Source organism: Caloenas nicobarica, chromosome 7 (assembly GCF_036013445.1).
Source record: "Caloenas nicobarica isolate bCalNic1 chromosome 7, bCalNic1.hap1, whole genome shotgun sequence".
In the NCBI taxonomy this organism is placed as follows: Eukaryota; Metazoa; Chordata; class Aves; order Columbiformes; family Columbidae; genus Caloenas; species Caloenas nicobarica.
Genome location: NC_088251.1, coordinates 37,085,582 through 37,110,332, shown reverse-complemented (window position 1 = coordinate 37,110,332; position 24,751 = coordinate 37,085,582). Strand labels below are relative to the sequence as shown.

Below are 24,751 nucleotides of genomic sequence, written 5' to 3'. Positions count from 1 at the left end.
GGTTTTATCTGATGAGGCAGAAGCCGAAGAGCAATATTGCTCTTGCTGTAAATGCATCAGCCGGCAAGATGCTCTATTCCCATCCCTCCCCCAGCCCCATGGCTTGTGCTCACTGCTCGGCATGAAACCAGCACCTGGAGCGAGATATTACTGGAAATTACTCCTTGGAGGAGGAGGAGAGGGACAGAGACACATGGCATTTAGAGCACTGCATGCAAATGCATTCAGAGCAGCAGCCGCTGAGCCACCCACCCCGTAGGGAAGCGCAGAATTAAATAGCGCAATCTGGGCGAAGCGGTAGGAAAAAAAAAAAAAAAAAGGCTCTTACACTACTCCTCTATCTAGGTCGCGGCTGGGGACAGACTGGAAACCTCAGCCGAGTTGGAAACCCGCCGAGGTTTGCCTGGCTGCGGTCCAGCCGCTTTCCCGGCAGGGAGAGGAGATGCTGCTGGCGCGGGGCGATGTCTCTGCCGGCGCCCGCTGCCCACCCCGATGCTCCGACACCCAGGCAGCCGCCCTGCCAGGAACCAGGTTGCTACAGCACTGATATACCTAATAGAGAAGATTTAAAAAAAAAAAAAAAAAAAAAATTATATATATATATATATATATATATAAAAAATCCAAGGCGGTGAATATCAGAGATATCTGCATAGTGCAGCTGTTCCTTTTTGTCCCCAGCTCTGCCCTGGCCTTTGGGTAGATGAGGACAGGCTTGAGTTCAGATATAAAGGCTAAGAGTCATGGAGCACAGTGCAAATTTGCACCAAGTGCTACAATTTCCTTGCTCAACCCTCTGATGAATCCAGGGTGCAGCAAAAGCAAAATATAATGGGCAAAATATGCAGTATGCCAGAGGTTTCCTCTATAGGGCACATATAGAATCATAGAATCATTTTGGTTGGAAAAGACCTCGTCTTTACCCAGGCAGGGGAGGATGCAAAACAAATTTGGATTTTTTTTTTTTTTTTGATACTTCTTCCTTCTTAAGCAGTCTGGGAAAGTGTCTGACTTGTTTTTACACAGCAGTATGCTAATCCTGCCCTGTGCCACGCTGAACCCCAGCTCCAGAGGAGTCAGCAGGCACAGAAACCTCAAGCAACAGCAGGGCTTTGCTGCCGCCCTCAGCAAAGGCAAACCAAAGCGGTAATCGGGCTCCGGTTGCTGCAGAAAACACTCCTTTTGGAATTAGAGACAGGAGAGAGCTATTGCATTGCACAGCCCACCTCCCAGCTCCTGCACGTCGGTGGTTAAAACACCAGATAACCTGCGAGCGTGACCAAAATAAAAGTCAGAAGGCACTCACGAACTCCAGCAAAAAAAAAAAAAAAAGCTCCCAAATCTGGCATTACAGATGTGTCTCTGTTTCCAAGTGTTTATGTCACAGCCTCCAGAGCTCTGTGTGGTAAAGCCCAAGTGACACAAGGCTGAGACCCCTACGAAGACTTGGGATCATGCCCCATTTTGGGCACTGAGTATGATCCACCTATTTAAATTTAAGCACCTACTTAAGTCTTCCAAGATGTGTGATCTAGGAGCGCAGAGGAACTAATGTCCAAAGGCAAAGAGGCCAAGCTCAAACCTTAGCTCTTCCCTTGATAAACCCCAAAAGCAGCATGTGCTACTAAAATATTTTGGTGCTACAGAGTCAGTCCTTGGAAAATGTTTTTTCTGTTATTCCCATAGCGTCATGCCACACTCACAAAAATCTGCCATAGTTGGCTGTGTTGCATTTCTTTACCTGCATTTCTTCACCTGCAATGCTCATGTTATGTGCACCAAGAGATCTGCTGTACGGGGGGATTGTTTAGGGTTGTCTCCCCAAATATTGGCATTAGCTCAGGGTGCAGCCACAGCAATCCATCCTCCTTCCACTTTGTCTGTCTCTCCCCTTGGATCGCCCAGATTTCCCTTCTCCCCAGCCCAGCATCGCCACCGCCATCCCGTGCTCTTCCCTGTGCTGTGGGGGGTCCTGGAGTGCATCATCCCCCTAACCCCCAGTGCACCCACCCCATCATCCCCTTTTGGTCCTGTTTGCTCTCCAAGCAAACCTTGAGTCATCATCGTCTTCCATTACCTCCACCTTCGTACAACTGAAAGCAAATTAAGGCAACAGCGATCATTTTCGATGACATGATTTAGCAAATTCCTACTCTGAGTTCTTGGTCCTACCATCCATAGGACATGGCCTGGCTACGAGAAGGCAACTGGTTTTGCTCCTCCTGGTCTTCAGCATCAGCCCATCATCATGAGTCCTCAAGCTTAGTGTTGCATCTGCAGACCTTGTTTCTACACCCAGCTCATACAAATGGTTTTTGCATAAGCCCAAAGCTCAACACGCAGGACAAATGGGACAGCTTGAAATTATAGGCAGCAAGTCCCTCTTACGTATGTCCCTTTGCCAGTGTGTAACCCAATTCAGATTCAGATTTCAACTTTAGGGTGTTTTCAACCCGAACCCAGAACTTAAACAAACAAACAAACAAACACAGCAACAAAACAGAAAAAAAGAAAATAAGAGAAAATATTTAATTAGATATGACCTAAAACTACAGCGCTGATCTAAAATCTCTGAACCCAAGGTTGTCCCAGCCCTGAACAGATCTGGAGTTCTCCCATATTCTTTTTTTAAAAAAAAACCTGGCCAAATCTGGACCTAGGTCTTGTCTCTTATGAAGTGCTGGACATGACTTGTACCAGGTTCTCTTCTCAGCATCAGTGGGACGCACTGACATGAAGGACTCACCATCACGTACTCAGAGCAGGATCAGGTATTTTACGTTACAATATCCCTCTGTGTCTCACTGGAGTATTGTCCAAAAATCTGACTGTGGGTTTAAATGCTGTTTATTTTTGCGCCACATGTAAGAAGGGGATATTTTCACTTTTTCCATGTTCTGTGGTGGTTTGGTTTTGTCTCAAAATGACTGATTTAGGAAGACTGATCCTGTTAACTTTCTCAGGAGGGTGGACTTTCTCCTCCTAGCCATATTAATTTATTTAATTTATCTTAAATTTGATTGCAGTGAGCACCCCTAATTAACCTGATTTTTTGCTGATAATCACTCACAATGGAATCAAATCACAAATCCGGGGATGGATTGACCGGCACACAGAAAGAAGCCACCCTCCGTGCATTAATTCAGCGAACGGGATATAATTTGATCCAGGTAGGAACTCACGGTCACGTCCTTTTTCGTGCGGTGTCTGGCTTCGTCCCGCAGCGACGCTTTGCGTCAGGGGCTTGAGAGAACAGATCTGTAAGCATGAAGCGCTCCTTGCTCCTTTTCTCTCTCTTCTTCTCTGATCTACGTGCTGCACATAACTACGTGTGACAGATGCTGTGTTTTCCGAGGCGGGATTTTATTCCTCCAGGAATTCTTTGCATGATGCCAAATTATGGTAAGGGTGGAAAAAACACTATGAGCACCGGTGAATGTTGAGGAAGTTTGGGTTTGCTGTCTGCAAAGCCATGCAGAAGTAGCGTAGCAAAGAGAACCCACCAAGCTAATTCCAGAAGAGCGCAGGTCCACGCTTGGCGGTGGAAAGTCCAACGTGTCACCACCAGATCTGCCGTTTGTGTAGATCCTCGCACAAGTGCATGCGAGGCAGGTGCCTCACCTGCCCAAACACCAAAGGTTTGTTCTCAGTTTAGTCTTCAAGGTCTCCAAGTGCAAAGCCTCCCCTGGTCAGGGCAGGTGGAGACTGGGCATGTCGTTCAAAAGCCATCTGAAGAAGTCTTTCTCAGTCGGCACGACAACGACAAGCTAATTTATCAAAAGCGTTGGGCGCCAACCTTGCATCCTGGAAGAAGTGACTGAAAACAGTGAATTCTGGGCAGGTGGCTGCCTTGAACTTTGCCTCGCTCTGTGTAGCACTAGAGGGCACAACAGCCCAAACCAAAAAGTGAGACTCCTGGGGGAAAAAGCACTCTCCTATAGTGCTTAATCCCATGTGTGCCCCAAAACCAGGCCAGCAGTTGGGTTAGTCACTCTTGAGGAGGCTTTCTGCTGTACCTGACTGTACCCGTAACTCTCTATAACTTATATTTACTGTGGCTTTCTTTATCCTGGTCTTCAGTTTTTCATACTGTCACATTCCTAAACTGGTCATTCCTAAACCACAGATTTCAAGCTCTAGCACCCACACACCTCCCAACAACTTCTTTCTCCCTACCTTTTCCATTGCAAGCTTACCTTTTTTTTCCTCCCCCTCCTAATTTCCTTTTCTATGTCCGTTTGTGCTTTTCTTCCAACCTATCTCTTGGTGCAGCCCAATGCCTTTCTCCTCAATGCGTGCCAGGGTCACCCATCTTTGTGAAGGGCACAACAGCATCTTCCTTCCCTCCAGACACTTGGCCAAGATGAGCTGGTTGAGATGTTGCCTTCAAGCCTCAAATGAAGCTACTGCAGATTGACAGAAGCCTTCATGTCTTGCTGTGCCCCCTCACACACTGGCTCTCACATACATTGAAAAAAATGGAGGGAAAAAAAAAAAAAAAGAACCAATTGATTGTTTCTCACTTGTCTTAAAGTGGGATGGTAAGACTCCTCTGGCCATTTTCAGCCCATTATTGATGAACTCAGCATTCCTCCAGGCGATCAGCTTCTTTCTCCAGCTGACACGCCAGTGAAAATTGCAGGCGACTGTGACAACACAAAACACAACCATCACTTTTTATCTTTGCCTGATGAATAGCTCGAGAGATTGAAAATATCCCATGCCAGCAATGTGCGCAGTTCAGCCAAACTGGAGGCAAAAAACCTCATGAAACATCATGGTCTTGTTAGATTTGCGATCAGAATTAATTCATAAATTCAAATGTCTTCATGACACGATACTATTTGCAAAACAGGAATGAGCACGGATAATTCAGGGCTCAGGAAAAATGAAAGAGCTCATGGTATATTCTTATTTTCCTGCAAAGATCCTTGTTTACTCATGTGCTTTAGGTCTTCCTCTTAAGTCAGCTGTACAGGAATTCCCTTGCCTGGAACAATCCCAGAGTGAGAAATGGCTACAGAAATGATCGGGGAGGGAAAAATAGAAAAATGACCAGAGTCCCAGCTCCTCTGGGAGCAGGACATGGCTGCAGGACAGGGGAGGGAGACAGAAGGAGAGAAAGGAAGAGGGAGGGATGAAGGGAGGGAAGAAAGGAAGGGAGGTGGATGAAGAGAGAGAGAAAGAGAAGAAGGAAGAAAGGAAGAAAGACAGACATGAGAATGAAGGCGAGAAGGAAAAATGAGAAATAGAGGAAAGATGATTAAAAATAAGGGAGGAGAATAGAGACACACTCACTTGGAAAAATATAGCAAAAAGTGGAAATATTGGCTGGTCTTCACATCTTTGGACATTACTTGGGGCCAAGAATTGCTCCCTGTCTAAAGAAACTCCTGGGAAGGCAGACATCAGGTTTTGCCCCCCACATGGCCTCCTCCCATCGATGGCCCTCCTCTGTCCCCTCCATGGGGCTACTTCTGGCATCTCCTCTGCACAGATCTGCTCCCCTGATGGGTCCCTCCGAAATGTCCAGCAGATTTGAAGGTCTTCACTTCTCCTGGGTGTAGGAAGGGTGGATGTTGGGGTCCATCTCCAGGCCCAGGTCCTCACCACACCTCGTATCAGGCATTGCTACCTCTTCACTAAGCCCAACTGTTGGCACAAATTTCTTTTTTCAGGTGTGTTGAGCAACTCCAGCGTCACCTACTGGCAATGATGCCTTGGGCTCCCTGCCTGGCCTCTTTAACTCTGTCCATGTGTTTCTCCAAATTTCTGCCTTAATCTCCGGTTTTCTCCCTGAGGTCTAGATGCCTTCTGCTTTTGTCAAGTCCTTCTGCTTTCAACATGACCCTTCTGGTATATTTTCTTCGATCTGTATTGGGAGTTCTCCATCAATTACTAAAACAAGAGGCAATGTTGTTGGTAATAAATGTTTGTGATTAGATGAAGAGTTATAACAAGCTAAAAATTTTGCAAGTGTTATATTACACAGTCCACAACTAACACGCAGTCCATGGAGATCCACCTCCCATAGCCAAAAAGATCTACATTTCCAATTTGACTGTGTCCATCTCTTGGACATCTGAAGTAGCAGTTGAGTTGCAGAGCATGCACTGACACATGTTCCTCAGCAAAACTCATCTAGCCGCAAACCAGACCATTCTCCAGTACATCACCAGCACACTGACTGGGGTATCAAAGCCTTTCAGTAGATATGGCAGAGGGGCAGCCAACAGACACTTAAGTTATCTCTGTTGAGACTGTTAAGAGTCGCTCCTTGCATGAAGGAGGGCATCTGCCTCCAGCCCAACTGGTAACAGAACGTGTCTGAAGTGTGATTCCCTGGGAAGGCATTGTTACAGCCACATTTTAAATCTACAGCTCAACCATCCTTTTCTTTTTCTCCATGGCAGGAAAATGGGCAGAGGAAATACGGAGGCCCACCGCCCGGCTGGGACGGCCCTCCGCCAGAGAGGGGCTGCGAGATCTTTATTGGCAAACTGCCCCGAGACCTCTTTGAAGATGAACTTATACCACTGTGCGAAAAAGTAAGACTTTATGGTGGGTAGTTTTCTTGCAGAGGTTACTGATCATCAAAGCTGCATTTCAAGGCTGAACTGGAGATTATTTGGGCCTTGACTTGGTGGAGCTCTGGTGTGATGTAGTCAAGGAAGCAGCTGGTCTTGTTTGAACACCTCCCACCTCGCTGACAAACCTCTCTATCAGAATGACTTTTCTTTCCATTTGCAGATTGGCAAAATCTATGAAATGAGAATGATGATGGACTTTAATGGCAACAACAGGGGCTACGCCTTTGTGACCTTCTCGAATAAACAGGAGGCGAAGAATGCAATAAAGCAACTCAATAATTATGAAATTAGGTAAGCATGCCGAACACCTTCACATCAATTTTAAATCATATATATTAATCTATTTTATACATACAATGTATTTTTCTTTGCAGCCCAGGGCAAAGTCATTTAGATACCTAAGATTTAAGAGGAATCATTTCTTGTCTTCCTGTGCAGTCATTGCTTTACGCTGTAGTACAAAGGCAGTACACAGGACTCAGCAGAGCCAAAAATATTTCGCACGAAATTTCTTCCTTACAAAAAAAATCTACCAGAACACTGGAAAAAAAAAAATTTGCTTTGGATCAAATTAACTTTTGCCTAACTGTTGCTGTTTACTTCATGTTCCCCTCTGGGCTGTTTCTTGTTGATCTATTCCTATCCGCAGTCTCACTTGTATTGCAGATATGTTCTAGGAGACAGAGTGATTACCAAAAAAATGGTGAAATAGGATGGAAAACAGTGGGCAAAACAGCGACATTTCCTAATAGATAGGAACAGAAAAAACCCTCATGTTTGTAACTAAAAATTGGGAGCAAAACACCCGGAAATCAACAACATATGGGCCAACCAACATGTTTTGTTTTTATTTCAACCACATTTAATGTTTTTTTCCAGTTCAAAGTAGGATGAGTAGATGCCTTTGCTTAGAAGAATCTAGAGATAAACCATTCTGGAGATTTTGTGGTTTTAATTTAAAAAAAAAAAAAAAAAAAAGAGAGTTGTGAATTGCTTTACTAGCCTCCCTAAGGACGAGCAGGTCACAAGGCATATGAGGAGGGCTTGGAAACACGATTTGTTGTCATGGCTAGGATGTCTCAAACATCAGACTTCATCCACCTCCACCTCCTCTGCTTAGTTCCCTTGTTCCAAAGACTCCTCTAAAGAAGTTTTTAACTTCTCAAGACCTGCGAGAGTTGCTTGGACCACAAGGGTTGAGCAAAGTGTGCGTAAGGAGATTTTTACTTTGGGGTTTGCACAACTCTTGGTATCAGTAAGCCTCCAAATGTTGTCTCCCCATGACAAGGGATTTTTTGGTCCCAAAACCTCGGTCACGAGACCCAATGGTGGCCAACAAGCTACAAGTCACCGATGAACACAGTGAACCCTGGCTCGTACTGGTGGCAACACAAGAGTCACTGCTGTGACCATGGGTGGGTGGTAGGTACACTTGGCTGGCAGCAGACACTTTTGCAAACAGCAAAAAGGCAAATCCCAGGAAGCAAAATCAAAATTTGGCCAAATTATCTCAAATCCCTCGTTTCAACTGTGCTGCCTTACTTTGATGTCAAATTTAGTAGCGGCAGCCTTCACATTAGATCTTGCTTTGAGCAAGACCACCATATGCTGCAGGAGCAGGAGGCCTTGTGCTTGACCTTGTGTTTTGGGACAAGAGGAGAGCTTTATTTTAAGTTTCTCCTCTCTTTGAAGATCGATCCCGACCCCTGACAAACCAGCAATGTTGTTCGTACGCAGGAACGGGCGTCTCCTTGGAGTCTGTGCCAGCGTGGACAACTGCCGCCTCTTTGTGGGAGGGATCCCCAAAACGAAGAAGAGGGAGGAAATCTTAGCAGAGATGAAGAAAGTCACGGATGGAGTCGTGGACGTCATTGTCTACCCTAGTGCAGCTGATAAAACCAAAAACCGGGGTTTTGCTTTTGTGGAATATGAAAGCCATCGGGCAGCGGCAATGGCCAGGAGAAAATTGCTCCCAGGTTAGTACAGATGGTGAGGGTGGTAGGGATGGCTTCATCTCAGGGTGTCTCTGTACACGCTGTGGTGAGACCAAGGTCTCCAGAGGACCCACATACCCAAGGAAGTGAAGCTGCTGGGTTTTCTCCTCTTGGCTGGATTATATGTAAAATATAGCCTCATTTATGGTCTCTCAGAGAGCATCACTCAGGAAAGCATCCAAGACATATTCAGCCTTGACAATGGATGTTCTTGAAAATTGATATTTTCCGTGTGGGAAGAAAACTTCAAATGAGGAATTGCTTTAGGATTTAAACAATATAAAAAATAAGTTTGTGTAATTAGTGCTGGGAGATATTCAAAGACCATTGCGAAGCAGAGAGAAGTTTGGCAGGTGTTAGATGGAGTCACTTAACATCAAGCGCATTTGTAGTGATTTCACCAATTTTCTCACGCTATCTTATGCTCGCTATCTCCCACACTGCTTTGTTGAACCCAGCTCGCTGCTGGTGAAAGAATCCAATAAACCTTTTGTTTTGAGACTTGTTCATAAACCACCAGCTTTCTTTCACTCTTTCTGTGTGACAGCCTGTAAAACACCACGAGTTATTTAAATCCTTTTTTCTTATTGTAAATAAAAGAGCATGATTTTGAGCACTGAGTATTCTTAGCTGTTGTGGGATATCCCACAGTGACTATTTTTCCTTTTATTCTGCAATTTCCGCATCAGTGTAACATCCCCCTGGTTGCGGGAGTACATTCCTTCGGTCGGTGCTTCAGCACAACTTTTTTTCTTGGTTTCTATACTGAGAACGAAGGAAGGAGCAGGAAAAGCCAGAGCTGCCGACGGCAGCCGTGAGGGAGCAGAGCACTCGAAATCCTGAACAAAGACAGTGAGACAGATGGGGACGAGCACATAGCCCCGAAGAGACATGTGCAATGTGATTTCCAATTTAGGGACATCTCAGTAAATGCTTCAGGGAATTTCAAAGGCCGGAGCAGGAGCCAGAGCCTTCTGATGTTGCAAACATACGGGAGGAACTTGAAAAAAGTTTCAAGCCGGAACGCAATGTTCTTCCAGCTGATGCATTGGATGAATGTGCAATGGAATATCATTAGCGAGACGCTTCCTTTACTCTGAACCTCGCTGCGCTTTGACGGAGCTTTGTAGAAGAGACAGATATGCTAAAAAAGAAAGATGCTTTTTATGAAAACTTTGTCCTGTCTCTTGGTTAAACAAGAGGATAGAGGATGACTTAGTTTTAGCAAGGAGTTAGTGCCGGCACTAAGCTCAGCTCCTTGCTGCAAGTCAGCCAGGTCATTATTTCCACTATTGATCAGAAAATGGCAATTCAGAAAGGGGCACACGGCCTTTCGTTTCCCCTGGCTGCCATCTCTCTACTCCTGGTTGCCAACAGCCCCGGTCAGTCTGGGCAGTGCTGGAAGCTGAACATCAGCCCAACCTCGCTGTACAAATCCTGGCTCGTTCATGAGCCCTCCTAGCAGGGAGCAGCACCTGTCTGGTTTGTTTCTTAATTTTCACTTCTGTTACAGAAAAACAAGTCCCCAAATTCTACCCTCACCCTCGAATTTTTCTCTATTTTGGAGCTTCCATTCCATCTTAAATGGGTAATCCAAGTGGAGGTGCAAGATAGGATGCGTTTTTTTAGCGGGTTTTTTTGCAGGATTCTTATTTTCCCTCTACTGGCATAGGCATCCCCAGGTTTCTTCCAGGTTTCAATATAGAGCCTTGGAGGACCCAGTCTTCATGTCATAAAGACCAGAGAGAAAGAATGAGCACAGAAAAACCCCCTTACTCTTTGGGGAACATTTGTAGAAGAGGCAGACATTTTATTTCATTATTTGGGAGGAATAGCTAGCACCACGCTGCTAAGACAGAAGGTGGTCCCTACTGTCCATCCAAAGAACTAGCTGCTGGGCTGGTCAAAATCACCAGAGAAAAAGTGGGCCACAGGTAGAGCACATGAGATTTGGGGCTCTGGACATTAGCGGGTGGCCAGATTTCAGCCACTCGTGCAGAGAAAAAAGGGGAAGATCTCCCTGCAAGATGTGCAGGAGGGACAGGGAAGAAAAAGAGAAGGAAAGAGGTATCATTGCTGTTCGGAGGAGACAGGAGGTGAAGAAAACCATCACTGTGTAGAGGTCCGTCTGCCCTACCTGGTGTCCTGCTGCTCATCACTGTGATGCCCACAGCTTCGAGACAAGCCCATGATAACATGGCAACGACATCGTTTTAACTACCTCTTCATGTGCTCCTTTTCTCCCCTGTCCCTCGGCAGCTCAGTCCAGCGTACACAGAGCCCACGGGCTTCTCTTCCACACCCACGTCCTGTTTTAAGCCTCGTTTCTTTTTTTGTGTCCCTCCTCTCTACTACTTCTGCTGCAGCTTCACCCAGTGGGGACCATACAACTTGAAACACTTGCACGCAGACATCCTTGCTTGTACTGTTTCATTTCATCCATCTGGGACTTCTACATCCCTTTCCTATTATCTAGGGAATGAAGTTTTTTGCAGCCAAGAGGGATTTTTATAAGTTCATTAAAATATTTCCCTTTAGAGAGCACTCCAGGGGACACAGGCATTTGTGAACCATGCCATATTTTCACTTCTTTAAATCTGGATGCTGCGCTTCTGCAGGTATTTAGCGTATTAACAAGAGCATGCTGAAAGTGTGACCATCTGCTTTTGGAAATGAGTTAACGAAACAGCCGTGTTTTGAGGTAGAAAGGCTTATTTTGGCCTCGTTTGTAGAATTTGCCTATTCCGCTGTTCACACTGTATGTCAAACAGTCTCTGAGCAGAAGTGAGAGGAACCAAAGCTTGTCTGACACTGACTATGCCGATCCCTTTAAAGGAAGGATCCAGTTGTGGGGACACCCCATCGCTGTTGACTGGGCAGAACCAGAAGTGGAGGTGGATGAAGACACCATGTCATCGGTAAAAATCCTCTACGTGAGGAACCTCATGCTCTCGACCACTGAAGAGACCATCGAAAAGGAGTTCAACAACATCAAACCAGGTAGGGACCCATTGAATGTGCTACCTCCTAAATAAGTACAGCTGCTGCTGCAAATGGAAACATTTCTCCATTCATAAAATGCCAAAGGAAGAGACAAAAATAACTGGTTTTCCACTGTAAAATGTTCACGTGCGATGCCACAAAAATCGTCATTAAGCTGAAGGTTCCCACCGGACATGCACATCATCTCACCCCGTTAAGGGCTGCTTAATTTCCAGCTAGTAACACTACTAACCTTTTTAGGATAATTGGCAGCTGGAGGGGATCCAAAATGCTGTATGGGGATACCTGTGTCATAAAGATGATTTTGAATCATTTCGGCCTTCTTTAAAAAGAGGGAGTTGGTGAAACAGCTGGGTGATTTCAGCATTCTTCTCCTATGGCAAGGGATGACGAGAGAAATAGAGTGATGTAATACAAATACCCATTATCCAATCTAAATTCTGAATTCTATCATTTTCAAAAAAAACCCCCACATTCTTCTGTAAATTTGTGAATAATCAGTGCTTATCATTTAACACAGAATATGACAGTAATCCTTTGTGGTGTATATTACATGCACTGAGGGTGAGATTTTTCAAAAAGCAAGTAGGTTTATTTGGAATAAAAATCCTGCTGGCTTTGAAAGGAGATTTTACTGCTGTGTTGCTCCATCTGTAGGAAATTCCACCCAAAAACAACAAAGTAAAAATAACCCATTTCTGCAGCTCTACAAGCCACAGAGTCCGTTAGGCATTAGTAACTTCTGGTTGGTAATGTGAAATCACCTTTCATCTCATTCTTATTAACTTCCTTCTACTAATTTTTTAAAATGTACAACAGAGCTTCATTTTTCCTTCACTAACTTTTCACTTCTGCTCTATATATTTCTTTTTTTTTTTTCTTTCTTTTTTTTTTTTTTGGTACCAGGCTGCAATGCAAAGGCCTTTATGAAGTTTCTTTGCGAGTCTTTTCTGTCCTTTCAATTTTTCTGGCTAATACTTTTAGCCACCATAAAGCTGTTAGAGACTCCATTTTACCTCTGAGTTAAATATGTATCATCCCACTCTCTTAAATATTTTCTCCTTTATTCACCCAGTTTTGCTCCTGAACTTTGAACTTCTCACACTCCCAGAAACACATTTATACCCATCTAACACTTTGGGAACCATCATCTGCTTCGCTCCTATGACAAGTTTTCTAGTACAGCAACAGAAGATCTGTATCATCATTAATTTTCCCTTCATCACTTTATCTTTTTACTTCTCGTGCTGGATATTTTTAAATTTTTTTTAATGCACAGCTTTATTTATTATGGATAAAGCCAGCAATGCCTTTTTTTTTAAAAAAAAAAAAAAAAAAAAAAAGAGCTGTGCCATGCTTTCAAAAAAATGCACATCAGGGCAAAAAACCCCGAGCTTTGGGGAGAGCAAATGCATTTAATTTATGGTAATATTATAATCAAAACAGTCAGCAAGGGTCTGAAATTATTCGCTTCCCCCCCTTGGTTATCTGCCGTGTTTCAGTACCGCTTGCCTGAAGTGAACATCTGATCCAGGGCATTAAGAAGCTGTTTTAACAATAACGAGTCATCCAGTGAAAGATGATCCTAAGCAAAGGAGTTATGATCCAGAGGTCCCCATGACAGGGCAATCGCCACATGGCTGTGAGCCTCATGGACACTGCCAGGAACGCTGCTTAGCCGTCTCAAGTTGTAACACGGCACGAGTATCACCCCTTAAACCTCTGCCAAATTCCTCGCCGGACTATTTCTGTAGAGATCTGCATCACTTGACCCCCTGGAAAGCCCTGCCCTTGCTACCTAGAGATTCTGGCAAAAAATCCTCATCCCTGGCCAAGTTTCCAGCAGGAAGGTCGCGGTCTACGAATGTAGCACAGGGGACCATATTCCTCCTATGACACCCCACGTGGAGATGACCCGAGGTGGGGTACCACATCGCTCTGCCCCAGCAGAAGCAGGGAAAAGGAAGAATTTTGGCTCGAGCGAGGATCAGTAATACAGAGCTCTCTCAAGGAGGCAGAAGGGGGATTTTCAAAACACAGAGAGTTCATTAAAGCCTTGACTTGTAAACAAGGCATCAGCATATAACTCCCATAACGTCAGGCTTAGAAAATCACCCTCCAATCCCAGAAGGACACAAATTGCTACTTACTGTTCCGGTGTCATTTTGAAGACAGGCAGGCTGCTCAGGTCATAGGCTGGGACAGGCTCCATTTAGCTCCTTGGAGGTCCTAATGATTCCCCCTGAACTCCAAAGAAATATATTTTCTCCTGCAGTTTTTTAAGTAAGCGCTTTTTTTCTGGCAGTATGACGTTTCCCTGTGTACCTGTTCAGCTTTAAAGGGTAAGAAGACAACAGAAGAGTCGTTCGGCATCCCTCAGCGATGTTTCCAAAGGATATCTCTGGGGGTGTCCAAAGGATATCTCTGGGGGTGTTACAGTCTTGGTGGCTGGGCTGGCTGATGATGTGCTTCCCAGCCCACAGGTGTGGGGAAAATGAACAATTAGAGAAGAAAAGGTAGATATCTAAAGCTTGTGACTGCGGGGAATAGAACCAGTGTGGTTATTTTGGAGACAAACTCATTAGTGCCGAGTACCTCGGTGCTAACTAGTTCCCAGCAGCAGAGCAGCTTACAAGGATAAGCTGTGGAGTATGGACATAGAAGAGCAAGAAGCCATTTACATTTGAATTCTCGTGGGTAATCACGGAGGTGTAGAAAGATTCCAGCTGGAGGCACCAGGGTGGGGGTTTCCAGCCCAACCCCGCTCCCAGCATGGCCAATGCCACAGCTACAGCAGGCTTGGTGGGACCATGTCCAGGTGAACCGGGGCACCCTTGGGGATGGGGATCCCCCACCACCTGGGGGCCCATCCCAGGGATGTCCCACTCGCGTGAGAAAGGCGGTTTCTTAGGGCAAGACCTGCTGTCCTGTTGGTCCCAGCCCACGTCCATGCTTGGGGCTGCTCTGCTGCAGACAGGACTCAGTGTTTGTTCTTGCTGAACATCCTGAGTTGACGATTAAAAGAAGAGCCTCCTTGTTTCACAGCAGAAGGAACAGCTTTCCTGAATCACAGAGTGCATCCCAGGCTGGTTGGGGTTGAAGGGACCTCTGGAGATCATCCAGTCCAACCCACCTGCTCACGCAGGGTCACCAGAGCAGATCACACAGGTCGGTCCAGGTTGGTTTGAATGTCTCCAGAGAAGGAGACTCCACACCCGCTCTGGGCAGCCTGGTCCAGGCTCTGGCACCTCCCAGCAAAGAAGTTTCTCCTCATATTCATATGGAACCTCCTGTGCTTCAGTCTGTGCCCCTTGCCCCTCACCCTGTCGTTGGGCACCACTGAAAAGAGTTTGGTCCATCCAATTGACAGCCACTCTGGAGATATTTATGCCTCTGAGTAGCATGTACGATGCACGTACAAAACTGTGGTGACCGCACGGTGACGTTACCTGTAGCTCACCAAATCCTGGGCTGTTGGATGTCCTGCTCAGCCATCTGCGTCTCGGTGGTCTGTAACAGAAGGGAGACACAAGACCAAAGGTCATGTCCAAAAGAGAGTTTTGGACAGAAAAAAAACCCCAAACACTCCAGTGTAATGGGAAACCTCCTGGTGTCTGACGTCAAGTTTTTCTAGAAATACTACAGCCTTTATATTTATTTTCCCATGGTATATACCTCCTAAGAGGTAAAAAGACTGCCTTCCAGCTCTTCTACACTTGGTCAGCTTTTCCTTTCCAAAGGCTGACCCAACACAGTTGCTCTTTCAGATCTGTATTTTCCAACTAATACCCATTTCCAACCAATATTCCAATGTTTTCTGCAGGTGCAGTAGAGAGAGTAAAGAAAATTAGAGACTATGCTTTTGTGCACTTTAATAAAAGAGAAGATGCAGTTGAAGCTATGAAAGCCTTGAATGGAAAGGTAAAGTTGTGTAAATGCTAATTTCTGGGATTATATGCAGTACATTACACGCAGCTGAAACAAAGCTGCCTGCTTTACAAGCTACAAAAGCATCCTGAAGATGCTGTCTCTATTTTCTGTTCAGAGGCTGCTTTTATAATCCTGAATCAGTTTTTCAGCAACCCTGATGTACACAAACTGTCGGCTTCTTGCTCCTTGCATTTGTGCTAAAAGTTTGCCCAGCTCAGACTGTAGTTCACCCCTCAGGGAAAAAAAACATAGCAAAGCCAAAATGAGGGGTTATGGGTTCCCTTGGCTCACACCCACATCCTTGTTCCACATTTGCCAGCAAAAATGCTCGCAGGGCAGCGTGTGAATGGCAAACCGGGACAAACAAGGTCAACTCCAAACATCTGCTCCAAATTCGGATGCGGATTTGCAAGGAGGTTGCTGTATTTAGTCCTTCTTGCATTGCATGTAATTCACGGCGCTATAATGCAAGATCTGTTCCCAAAGCAGTGTTAACCCCGCTCCTATTTTTAGTGTTACTGCTGTTCTCCATAGGAGCACGTATAATCTCCCCAACACGCTACTTTGCAGGGAAGCAAAACCTTTTGAAGGCTTCACAGCTCTGCTAATTCAGTTAAGGAGCCTCTCCTGGCCGGGCTCAGGCTTGGGTGTTTTCAACACGTTAAGTTTTCGCCCAACTTGTGCTTTCTTCCACCTGTGGGAGGGAGATTTTGGCTTTTTTGGGGTGGTTTTCACTATCTTCCCATCCCATTAGCAAACCACACGTGGAAACTGCCTCCCTGGGCAGGATAATCTCCGCGCACTTTGGAGACTTAACGCTTGTGCTTCTCCCGTGCTCTCTCCCCACCACCCTGGTGCGAAGGTGCTGGATGGGTCCCCCATCGAGGTGACGTTAGCCAAACCTGTTGACAAAGACAGCTACGTCAGATACACCCGGGGCACAGGCGGCAGAGGTACCGTGCTGCAAGGAGAATACGCCTACGCCTTCGGACACGTGTACGACCCCGCCGCAGCCTACCTGGGTGCCCCGGTTTTCTACGCGCCCCAAGCCTACGCGGCGATCCCCAACCTCCACTTCCCCACCACCAAGGGCCTCAGCAACAGGAGCATCATCCGTCCCCCATCCATCCGAGGTAACTCCCGTCACACCAATACTCAGCTCTAGCAGAATAACTCCTTGTGGGCTTGGGTGGCTGCTCCCCAGACTCGTGCTGAGGGCATTGGCTTTGCCCTGGATGCTCAACCCCTTTCAGAGAGCGATGGAAAAGACAGTTTTAGGCTCTGTCCTCCCCAAAGGTGTAATGATCTTCCAGCAGAATAAGAAGAGCATGAAAAAAATAACAATATTTTCGGTTGGACCCGATGATCTTAAGGGTCTCTTCCAACCAAAATGATTCTATGATTTTCCCAAGCTTGAAACAGCTTCCAGATTGCCCTACGTCCAGCATAAATAAACCGTGAATCTTCCTGGTTTTGTGCCAGCAGGAAAGACCAAATAAAACAATTTTCCTTCAGAGCGAACCCCCTCAGCCAGCCACCAGCACGGTTCTCTGCAGTGTTTCCTCTTTGTTTTGAAGGCCACAGGGAAAGTTTTACCAGTCCTGGTGTTTTCTGACCAAAAGCCACAGCATTTCCCAGGGAGATCCTACTGCCCTGATGCAGAGCAGGAACTGGCACTGAAATCAAGAAAGACATTAATTGTGTGTTCTGAGAGATGGACTCCTTTTTTTGTGGGATCATTAAACTAATAATAACCAGTCTATGAAAACAGAGTATTTCTGAAAGCTGCCTTTGATCCTGGGTGACCACCCCTGCGACCAAATCAAATCCCCATGCTCAGGTACTCCTTATTAAATATCTTTGCTGGCATCGTTTGGTAAGTGCAGAAGCTTGGGGGCTAGCGAAAAAAAAAGAAAGTATGCCTATTTGGTCTTTTTTCCAAAGATGATACCTGTGGTCAGGTCCAGTGGCAGGCTGGGACCCTGCATGGCACCCCAGTGGGGCTGGTGAGGACCATGCCAGCCAATTTTCCCCCCTTCCCAAGGAAAGGTACAGGAATTTCTCTTTTTGTCACCTATATTTTTGCCCACACGGGTGAGACTAGTTCCCATGAAGGTGGTATTAGAAGTGCAGATGTGGTAACCCACCAGCTCTCTCTTGCTTTGCAGTCTCCTCAGACTCCCAAGTGGGGTTCCCTAAACAAAAATAGAAGAGTAATGGGAACAATTTCTTCCCCAAAGGGCTGTGGGGCATTGGAACAGGCTGCCCAGGGCAGTGCTGGAGTCACCATCCCTGGAGGGGTTGGACAGATGGAGATGAGGTTCTCAGGGACATGGGGTAGTACCAGGGTTGGGTTATGGTTGGACTCGATGACCTTGAGGGTCTCTTCCAAACAAAATGATTCTATGAAACCCAAACCCGGTGAGTGGGGCTAACTTTTTCATTTCAGCAAGAATCAGGGTCATTTTTTCCGGTGATTTGATTCGGTTTAATGCCTTCTTACATTCCTAGAAATTTACATGAATGTACCTGTAGGGGCTGCGGGAGTTAGAGGACTGGGAGGTCGCGGCTACCTGGCGTACACGGGCCTGGGGCGCGGATACCAGCTCAAAGGAGAAAAGAGGGGAGAGGATAAACTCTACGACCTCTTGCCAGGGATGGAGCTCACGCCTATGAACCACTTCACCCTAAAGCCCCAAGGGATCAAACTCGCTCCTCAGGTATGTGCGCAAAAAAAGAGTGTCGGTATCCCAGCCAGAGGTTGTCTTCGCCCAAAATGCTTTTGGGAAAACAGCCTCCTGCTTGAATCTGAACTGGGGACTGATAACTAAATTCATTCTTGCATCTCAAAAGGCATTAAAAAAAAATAAAATACCACTAGTTGCACCTTGTAGTACCCACCTGCTTCACTGGAGGATGGCATCCGCTCTCCCTTGGAGGAGTTTTCATAAACACCCACGGGTGTAAGATGAAATCCAGCTGTGGCTGTTGCTCCGTGAAAGCACTGAGAGCAAAGAATTCTCATCCAAAATGGGTTTGATAAACAGGATGCATCACTTGGGGCTTCACCAAGGAATGAATGCACCTATAATAGAAAAATAATATATATTTTAAAATCATTTCTGGGGAAAGAAGTGTTGACTGCCTGCACAACCCAGTCCAACTCTGGTTGCTCAAGGAGGCTTTTGATGTGGTTGTGCGTGCGGGACTGGGAGCCAGATGGATGGCTGAGGAGAACAAACCCAGAACAAGTTTCCTGCATTTCTGAGGCTCCGGCTCTTACAGCAACTACTTTCCTTTACATCATCCAAAGCAACGTGAGAAACTTACTTCACCCTGAATTTGGAAGCACAGCTTTGCCTATTAACACTTCAATTGCCTCAGCATCCCATTTGCCAAAGCCTACGAAAACATCCTTTTCTCCACCAGAAAACTGGAAAGAGGGTATTTCCCTGCCCCCTGCAAAATTTCACAGTCCCCTTTATTTTTTTATCAGCATATAAGAGGGGTGAAATATCCTGAGTGGTGCTGCTCTGCCTTAGGGCAGGGGAAATTAATTATTTTCTCTTCCCATGCATGCCAAATCCCCACTGCAGGTATTTCAAATAGTGCAGCAACAGCGCTGGGTACTTGCAACACTAATTTTTTTGAGGCAAGTTTTCCCAGCAGCTGAGCTCCCTAATCCCCCCCACTGCTACTATTTCACAACAGCAGGTCTTAAACATGCTACAGCTTGCTTCGCAGCAGCCTCGTTAATGGGGCAGCCTCATTAATACCTGTCAGCTTGGTCAACCTCTCCCATCCGCTGCACTGAGACTGTTTCTACAACGTCTTCGAATGATCGATCCTGTTCCCATGCCTGGCTGGGATGCCCAATGTTAATAAGTGGATCTGCATTATTGAGGATTTAAATGTTGATGTAACATTATAAAACTGACATCCGTATAAAGGCATTCGGACAGCAGGGAACAAGCGTTGCCATAGCCAAGAAATTTAATGAACTAGTTTATTTACGCTACAGATTGCTAAACTTCAGTTGGAGCTATGATTACAAAATTAAAAGCGGCACTATTTATATTTTACATTTTAATTTTAACTAAAATTAGGCGTCAGTTTTAAATAAGGTAGACCACAGAAAGACGTGGGTTGGAGGTACCAACATCGCGAACCCCAAGACCAACATCTTCTCGGCTGAATGTTGAGTCTGGTGGAGTTACTTGGAAAAAATAACCGGTCCCAGCACTGCTCAGAAGAAGGTGCAGGGATACCACGCCGTGTTCAAACCCATTCGGGGACAGTACGTACCTGTGGGTTAAAAAAAAGAAATACAAAGCCAAAGCAAGAGCGTTTCCAGACGGCGATTCCCAATTATCGTGGTATAAGCTGTGCTAAAGCTGGGGGCAACGTGGTTCAGCATTTCTCTTTCAAACTAGAAGCAGAAATTGCCTGTTGAAGCCTGTATAATTAATTGGATGGCAGCACAGTCTTTTTTCTTTTTCTTTCCTTTTTTTTCTTTTTTTAAAAAAAAAGGCAACTATTTGGACTTTCCGTGCACTGTAACCCACTAAGCCAGGAGGCAACAGAGCATTGAAGATGAATGCAACCAGAGTGCTTTAGTACTGTTAAATAGAAGTGCATAGATAGACATTCTGAGGAGAATTCAAAGAAAACATTGATAACAGAATAAAAGAGCTGATCACCAAAGAGACAAAGATGTCCAACTTAACAGGGTAATAATTAACTTCAGGAATTAAACAGATTTTTAAAGCATTAAACATTTAAACAAATCTTATACTTCAAGGTGAATGTAGTATCCTGTCTAACATTTATTTTGTTTTTTTTTGTTTTGTTTTTTGCTAAGCCTCGTGGAAGTTACCACAACACCCCAGGAAGCCGGGTGAGAAGGCGACTACGCAGCAACTAACCCGAGCAAAAAATCCCTTTTTTCCCTTCTAGATCTTAGAAGAAATCTGCCAGAAAAACAACTGGGGACAACCTGTTTACCAGCTCCACTCTGCAGTGGGCCAAGACCAAAGACAGCTCTTCCTGTACAAAATCACCATCCCTGCCCTCGCCAGCCAGAACCCCACCATGTATGTAGCTATTCGAGGTTTTTTGGACTTTAGGATTATTATTTTCCTTTAATTGCATTTTCTTCAGCATCTCCTCTCAAAATACAATTGGACAGGTCTCTATTTCCTTTTCTTGGTTTGTGGGTTTTTTGTTTTGTTTTGGTTTTTTTAACATATTATGGAGAAAAACATCCACTAACTAAAACAGACTGATGGTGATGTCTGCCGTGCTTCCCATGCTTCATGCTCTCTCTCTCTGGTGGTGCAAAGATTAAAAAAAGCCAAAAATAATCAGGCAAAAGGGTGCTTTTTAGTACAAAAATAAAGCATACGACAGCTCTTGTGGGAAAAATAAAGCAGCTTGAAGGAACATGCTGATAATGAGGCTCCAAATGTTTCTGAACTAAAACATTGTTTGCTGCGCTTTTTAAAGAAAAACCCGATGGGCTTTCATTTGAAGTGAAAATGCACAATATGCTCTGAAAGGATGTTGTGTCCAAATGAGACCCAGGGCCAATCAACTCAGCAAAGAAACTATGAGGGCAGTATTTTTGCTAACGCTAGCATAATAATGTTAATAATAATAATATATAATATATACAATTAATAATAATTAATAATAGCATAATAGTGTTAATAATCAGCACAGTAAAAGAACATTCCCATTTGATGCGTGGGATGATGCCATCTATGAATGGATCAAAATATCTTGCGGGGAAGTCCTAGAGAAAAAATAAAACCAGGCTAACATTTAGCTGTGCTCGCAGACATCCCTTCACACCACCCAAGCTCAGCGCCTACATCGACGAAGCCAAAACCTACGCAGCAGAATACACCCTGCAGACGCTGGGGATTCCCACCGAGGGAGCTGAGGTGCCTCCTGCAGCACCAGCTTTTCCAGGTATGGGAACGTCTGTGCAGCAAAGATCTGCTGGAATGTTATTTTTCCTGCTGCTTCCTTGCGGATGTCAAGAATCAACCTGGTTTTGGCCAGGGAGGACAGACCTGGTTGTCCTCCCCACAAACCACAGAATCCCAGGCTGGTTGGGGTTGGAGGGACCTCTGGAGATCCCCCAGTCCAACCCACCTGCTCACGCAGGGTCACCAGAGCAGATCACACAGGATCACGTCCAGGCGGGTTTGAATGTCTCCAGAGAAGGAGACTCCACACCCGCTCTGGGCAGCCTGGTCCAGGCTCTGGCACCTCAAAGGAAAGAAGTTTCTCCTCATATTCAGATGGAACCTCCTGTGTTTCAGTCCGTGCCCCTTGCCCCTCACCCTGTCATTGGGCACCACTGAACAGAGTCTGGTCCATCCAATTGACACCCACCCTGAGATATTGATCCCATTGATCAGATCCCTCTCAGCTTCTCTTCTCCAGCTCAACAACCCCAGCTCTCTCAGTCTCTCCTCATCAGAAAGATGCTCCAGATCCCTCAGCATTTACGTAGCCCTTGGCTGGACTCCCCCCAGTAGTTCCTTGTCCTTCTTAAACTGGAGAGCCCAGTTCAAGAAGGGGAAGCTTTACCTTGACTCATGTTACTTAGGAGTATGACATCGATATTGCCTATATAGTAATTTATATCAGGACTACCCAAATCGTGGTGTATGTACCATAGAGCCGCTCAGGCTGGAGGCACCAGGCTGGTTGGTCTCTGCTCCCACACTGGTCCCAACAGGGTCAACGTCATCAGTACAGCAAGTTGCTTGGGGTGGGTTGGGGCAACGTCCAAGGATGGGGATCCCTCATCGTTTGGAGACCTCTCCCAGGTACTCACCTGTCCTCCACTCCTTCCAGTTTGCAGATGCTTCCCTCCAACTGAGAGCCCCAGATAGGATGCAGGAGCCAGAACTGGTGTCCCTGGTATCACATCTGGGATGAGTCCCCTCCCTGGACCTGCTGGCTGTGGTCTGGCCAATTCCACCCATGATGGAGTAGATCTTCATCACTGCCAAGATGCACGGTTGATTGATTCACGGTCCATCTGTGCTCTCCCAGCACCCCCAGCTCCTTTTCAACCAACAAGAAATGACACAACCGTGAAAGTTAGGATCTGATCCCAGCACTAACACCCCTCACTGGAGGGTGTTGGTTTTTTTCCATGATTTTTTTTTTTGATGATTCGTAATCAACAGCTCTTGCAACTGCACAAAACAGCTTGGGAAAAGATGGAAAACAAAGGCTGGGAGCAGGAATCCAGCTCCAGGCATCACATTTACTGTGCTCGCCAGCATGATGGTTATTCTGATGTAGTGGGAGCAACGCATGCCAAACTGCACATGAGGAACGCATTAGTCAGTACTACTGAGTTGTTTGGAGTGTCTCAAGGATGGATTTAAAAAAAAAAAAAAAAAAAAAAAAAAGATCTATTCAGCTTCCTGCCACAGGAGTCCACAAAAGCCACAGAAAAAAATCAATTTGTCTGGGTTTGTGCAGGCTTCCGCAGCATGGAAACCAAATGGGCTCTTTATTGAATCCAGTCTCCACTTACTGCTTAATCATAATCTCTCCATTTTCTCTCATCCACCCTTAATTATTTGTCTTGGAAACTCTACAAACTGACATACATTAAAGTTTCGGCTTGCAACACACACTGGGCCTCGATCTGTGCTTGCTGAAGCCCAGCTCAGGCCATGCCCAGGTAGCAGCTCATTTCTCTCAGGAGGATGGCAGATCCGTTTTAAATCACAGATTTCTCAATTCCAAGCTGAAATGTTGCACATCGCTTCGCTAACGCAAAGAGGACTCTTCGAGCCAATGGGTACCCCAGCTGCTCTTCCCAAATTTGAGCTTTGTCTTAATTCTTGATTCTTTCACAACAGAACATTGTGGTCTGGTCGACAAGTTCCTATACCCTGCTTTCAGACAAGCCAGCCCCAAACAATGTTTGTTTTCCCAGTGATTCATTTTAAATCAGCAAAGCTAACATTTTCCCATGGAAAAATGTGAAGTGTTGAAACCACATTTTCCATTAGAAACTGATGGGGGAAAAAAAAAAAATCTGGTTTACTAAATATTTTCTCCTCAATATTGCATAGAGGGTGTTTCCATCCTATCTAAAGTAGCTGTCCTGAATTGCATGTATTTTGACTGTGAAGGGTATCAGAGACATATTTTCTCCATGAAACCTGCCCGAGTTTCCCTGATATTATTCCATTTTCTTGCCTTCCTCATGTTGTGTGTGGGAGGATGTGTACAGAGCACCATTAACACCCTCTTAGCTCAGAAATAATCGAAGCCTAAGGAAAAAAATTCAATAACAAGGGGCATTTTTCGAGCAGCCCGTTTAACAAACAATAGGTGAGAAAATGCATTAATTTTCCAGCTTTTTTTATTACCTTCAACATGGAGAAAAAACATACCAGAAATTACCTATTTAACATAATTAGATTATTCCCATTAACAAACTCTTCACTCATTACCTCATTCCAATCAACAGCAAAGTCTTCCCATCAAAAACCTATCAGGCGACGGTGAGTTTTGAATGTTTTTTGCTAATCTGTGTTTTTTCTCCTGCAGGATATACCATTGCTAACGCAGCTGGCACCGTCGCAGCCACTCAGCTCAAACAAGCGGTGACAATGGGACAAGATTTAGCGACATACGCAGCCTACGAAGCCTACCCTGCCTTTGCGGTTGCTGCACGCAGCGATGGCTACGGAGCGTTTTAATCTCGTCTTTAATCGAGTGCCCCTAAATCAAGCACAGGCAGGGAAAAAAAAAAAAATCTCAGTCTGGTAATTCTTACACCCTCATGATTTTAAAATAATCTGTCGCCTAAAGGTAGATTTTAGTTGGAGTTTCATTCTTGTAGTTCTTGAGTTTCATAACAGGATATTAGGGGGGAAGAAGAAATTTAAAAAAAAAAAATCATTCAAAATCAGATTATCACACTAGAGAGCAAAATCTCAGCCCAGAAAATGAGTGGTTCTCAGGTGTGTGTGTATATATACACATACGTGTGTGTGTATATATATATATATATATATACACGCACACCATTGTGTGTGTGTTTACAAGCAAGAACTTGTGCTGACAACAGTTGGTCCCATGGACATTGTGACACAGGACCAGGGAAGGATGGGGTGTCTCCAGCAAGCCCCTCCATGCATCAAAAATTCTCTGTCCACCCCAAAATTTCTCAACCCAGGCAGAGCAGCA

The 24,751-nt window shown here is 45.3% G+C and overlaps 1 protein-coding gene across 2 annotated transcripts; it reads left to right on the top strand.

The window, feature by feature from the left end:
• Positions 1–3,071: 3,071 nt before the first annotated feature.
• A1CF (APOBEC1 complementation factor) lies at positions 3,072–24,261 on the top strand. Of its 2 annotated transcripts, none has more exons than XM_065638934.1 (11): positions 3,072–3,170; positions 6,414–6,548; positions 6,751–6,881; positions 8,328–8,566; positions 11,420–11,584; positions 15,411–15,508; positions 16,380–16,650; positions 18,053–18,237; positions 20,474–20,610; positions 21,357–21,490; positions 24,110–24,261. In XM_065638934.1, the coding sequence occupies exons 1-11, from the start codon at positions 3,072–3,074 to the stop codon at positions 24,259–24,261; spliced, it is 1,746 nt and encodes a 581-aa protein (XP_065495006.1). The 2 variants fall into 2 exon arrangements, with proteins under 2 accessions (XP_065495006.1, XP_065495005.1); XM_065638933.1 differs by having other exon boundaries at positions 18,029–18,237.
• The last annotated feature ends 490 nt before the right edge of the window (positions 24,262–24,751 follow it).